The sequence below is a fragment of the Meleagris gallopavo genome, chromosome 20 (genome assembly GCF_000146605.3).
Source record: "Meleagris gallopavo isolate NT-WF06-2002-E0010 breed Aviagen turkey brand Nicholas breeding stock chromosome 20, Turkey_5.1, whole genome shotgun sequence".
NCBI classification, from domain to species: domain Eukaryota; kingdom Metazoa; phylum Chordata; class Aves; order Galliformes; family Phasianidae; genus Meleagris; species Meleagris gallopavo.
Window position 1 is genome coordinate 1,358,294 of NC_015030.2, and position 2,585 is coordinate 1,360,878.

The 2,585-nt window shown below is 58.9% G+C and overlaps 1 protein-coding gene across 1 annotated transcript; it reads right to left on the reverse strand.

The window, feature by feature from the left end:
* Window positions 1-3: 3 nt before the first annotated feature.
* On the reverse strand, window positions 4-2,578 carry LOC109370525 (beta-arrestin-1-like; the record flags this gene model as incomplete). The annotated part of the gene is made up of 6 exons (XM_031556377.1): window positions 2,041-2,578; window positions 1,880-1,952; window positions 1,661-1,798; window positions 1,477-1,560; window positions 548-571; window positions 4-112 (listed from the first exon to the last, which is right to left on the reverse strand). Coding segments are annotated over exons 3-6 (351 nt in total), but the record flags the coding sequence as incomplete, so codon positions are not given.
* Between the last annotated feature and the right edge of the window lie 7 nt (window positions 2,579-2,585).

The window sequence follows — 2,585 nt, forward strand, 5'->3', positions numbered from 1 at the left end:
GTGCTGTGAGGGTCCCCATTGCAGCCAGGGGGAACGCTCACCGTCCCGGTGTGCCGGCTCCTCTCGGGGTTTGGGGTGCATCAGGGTGAAGGGCAGCTCCACTGCCACGTCACTGCAAAGAGAGAGCCATGGTGGTTACAGCTTCAGCCCGGCCCCGTTGGGGTGGGCTCAGTGCTATGGGACCCCCACCACGCCCCCCCCCCCCACCCCTCTCCGTGTGCTGCATGAACACGAGGAAGGGGATCAGTGTGGCAAAGCTGCTTACAAGAAGCTGGGGCTGAAATCTCTGGGGTGGGGGTGGGGGTATGGGGCACACTGCAGTCCCCAGAGCGTGGGACAGCAGGGGTTGTGGAGCACTGTGTGCACTCCATGCACTGCCTCCCCCCCCCCAAAAAAAACATCATATTTGGGTAAATGTGGGACCTGCAGCATTACCTGCAGCAAAGCCAAGGGATTGGTGCCCAGAACTGGAGGGCAGATCCAAATGCTGGGGGGCAAAGGGGACTGAGGGGACAGGGCAGCACAGCATGGGGACAGCAGGAGTTACCTGGAGGCAAGGTCTCCCAGCAGGCTGCAGAAGGTCAAAGGAGGTGAGAAATTAATTAATTAGTCATTGAACTCAACCGTATCTGCCCACCCTCCCACCATGCATGGGGCAGATGGGGACAAGGGGACCATGGGTGTCACTGGGAGAGCTGTCCCCAACCCCAAGTCCTTCCCAGTCCCATCCCCATCCCCATTCCCACCCCAATGCCATCCCCACCCCCATCCCAATGCCATCCCCAGGCCAACCCCATTCCATCCCAATGTCAACCCCATTCCATCTCAATGTCAACCCCATTCCATCCCAATGTCAACCCCATTCCATCCCAATGTCAACACCATTCCATCCCAATGTCAACCCCATTCCATCCCAATGTCAACCCCATTCCACTCCAATGCCGTTCGCATCCCACCCTAATCCCATCTCTATCCCATCCCCACCCCAATGCCAACCCCATTCCCATCCCAACGTCATCCCCATCCCAATGTCAACTCCATTCCACTCAAATGCCCACCCCAATGCCATCCCTATCCCATCCCAATGCCAACCCCATCCCAATGCATCCCTATCCCATCCCAATGCCAATGCCAACCTCATTCCATCCCAACGCCATTCGCATCCCACCCTAATCCCATCCCTATCCCATCCCAATGCCATGCCCAGCCCAATGCCAACCCCGTCCCCATCCCAATGCCAATGCCAACCTCATTCCATCCCAATGCCATCCACATCCCACCCCAGTGCCATCCCCATTCCATCCCAGTGCCATCCCTATCCCAATTCCACCCCATCCCATCCCAATGCCATCCCCGTCCCATTTCCAGGTGCTGCTGGAATCCCAAAGGAATGTCCCATCCCACGGGGACAAACCAAGGCTGATCTCAAGCTCAATGCAAACCTGCAGCCCCCACTGAGAGGTGCCCACCACTCACCCTCCTCGCGACACCACCAGCTTCACCTTCACCTTGTAGGACACGATGATGCCCAGGATCTCCTTGTTGGCTCCATCCCTCAGCCTGCGGGATGGGGCACAGGACAGGGATGAGCGTGGACCCCAATAGTCATCACCCAGAGGTGACACTAAGGTGGGACGGGGGGACACAACGGGTGGCTCACAGCGTGCTGGAGGCCAGGTTGGTGTCCTCATGCTTCAGCTTGCCATCCAGTGCCAGCCCACGCTTCTCCCGGTTGTTGGCAAGGAAGGGGGTCAGGGTGTAGACTTTGCAGAACGTTGAGCTCGGAGCCACCATGTCACTGGGGACAAGAGTGGGTGTCATCCACCGGGGACCCCAAGCACCCCTTGGGGTAGGAGGGATCCCAAGCCCGGTCACTCACTCGGCGTCCTCCACTGCCACGGGACACTTGTACTGGGCGGTGTTGAAGAGGCAGATGTCGGCGTACTGGCGCACTGGGGGAAAGATGGAGAGTGGGGGGGTCAGGGAGGGGACCCCAAGGGGACGGGGATTGGTTGGGGGGAGGGTGGTCCCCATCCTCACCTGAGATTTTGATCTTCTTCACTGTCTTGTTGGTGTTGTTGGTGACGTGGACGTTGACGCTGATGGGTTCCCCGTGGTAGTAGATCTGTGGGGAGAAGGTGTACAGAGCTGCAGGGTTGGAAGGGACCTCTGTAGGTCATCCAGGCCAACCCCCCCCAAAGCTGGTTCCTTCAAGAAGGCTGCAAGATCCCCTGTGGTCAATCACTGGTCAACTGCTGGCCAACCAGGACACCGTCAGCCTTCGTGGACACCAGGACACACTGCTGGTTCATGGTCAACTGTTGGCCAACCAGGACACCATCAGCCTTCGTGGCCACCAGGACACACTGCTGGCTCATGGTCAACTGTTGGCCAACCGCTGGCCAACCAGGACACCATCGGCCTTCGTGGCCACCAGGACGCACTGCTGGTTCATGGTCAACTGTTGGCCAATCAGGACACCATCAGCCTTCATGGCCACCAGGACACACTGCTGGTTCATGGTTAACTGTTGGCCAACCGCTGGCCAACCAGGACACCATCAGCCTTCGTGGCCACCAGGACAC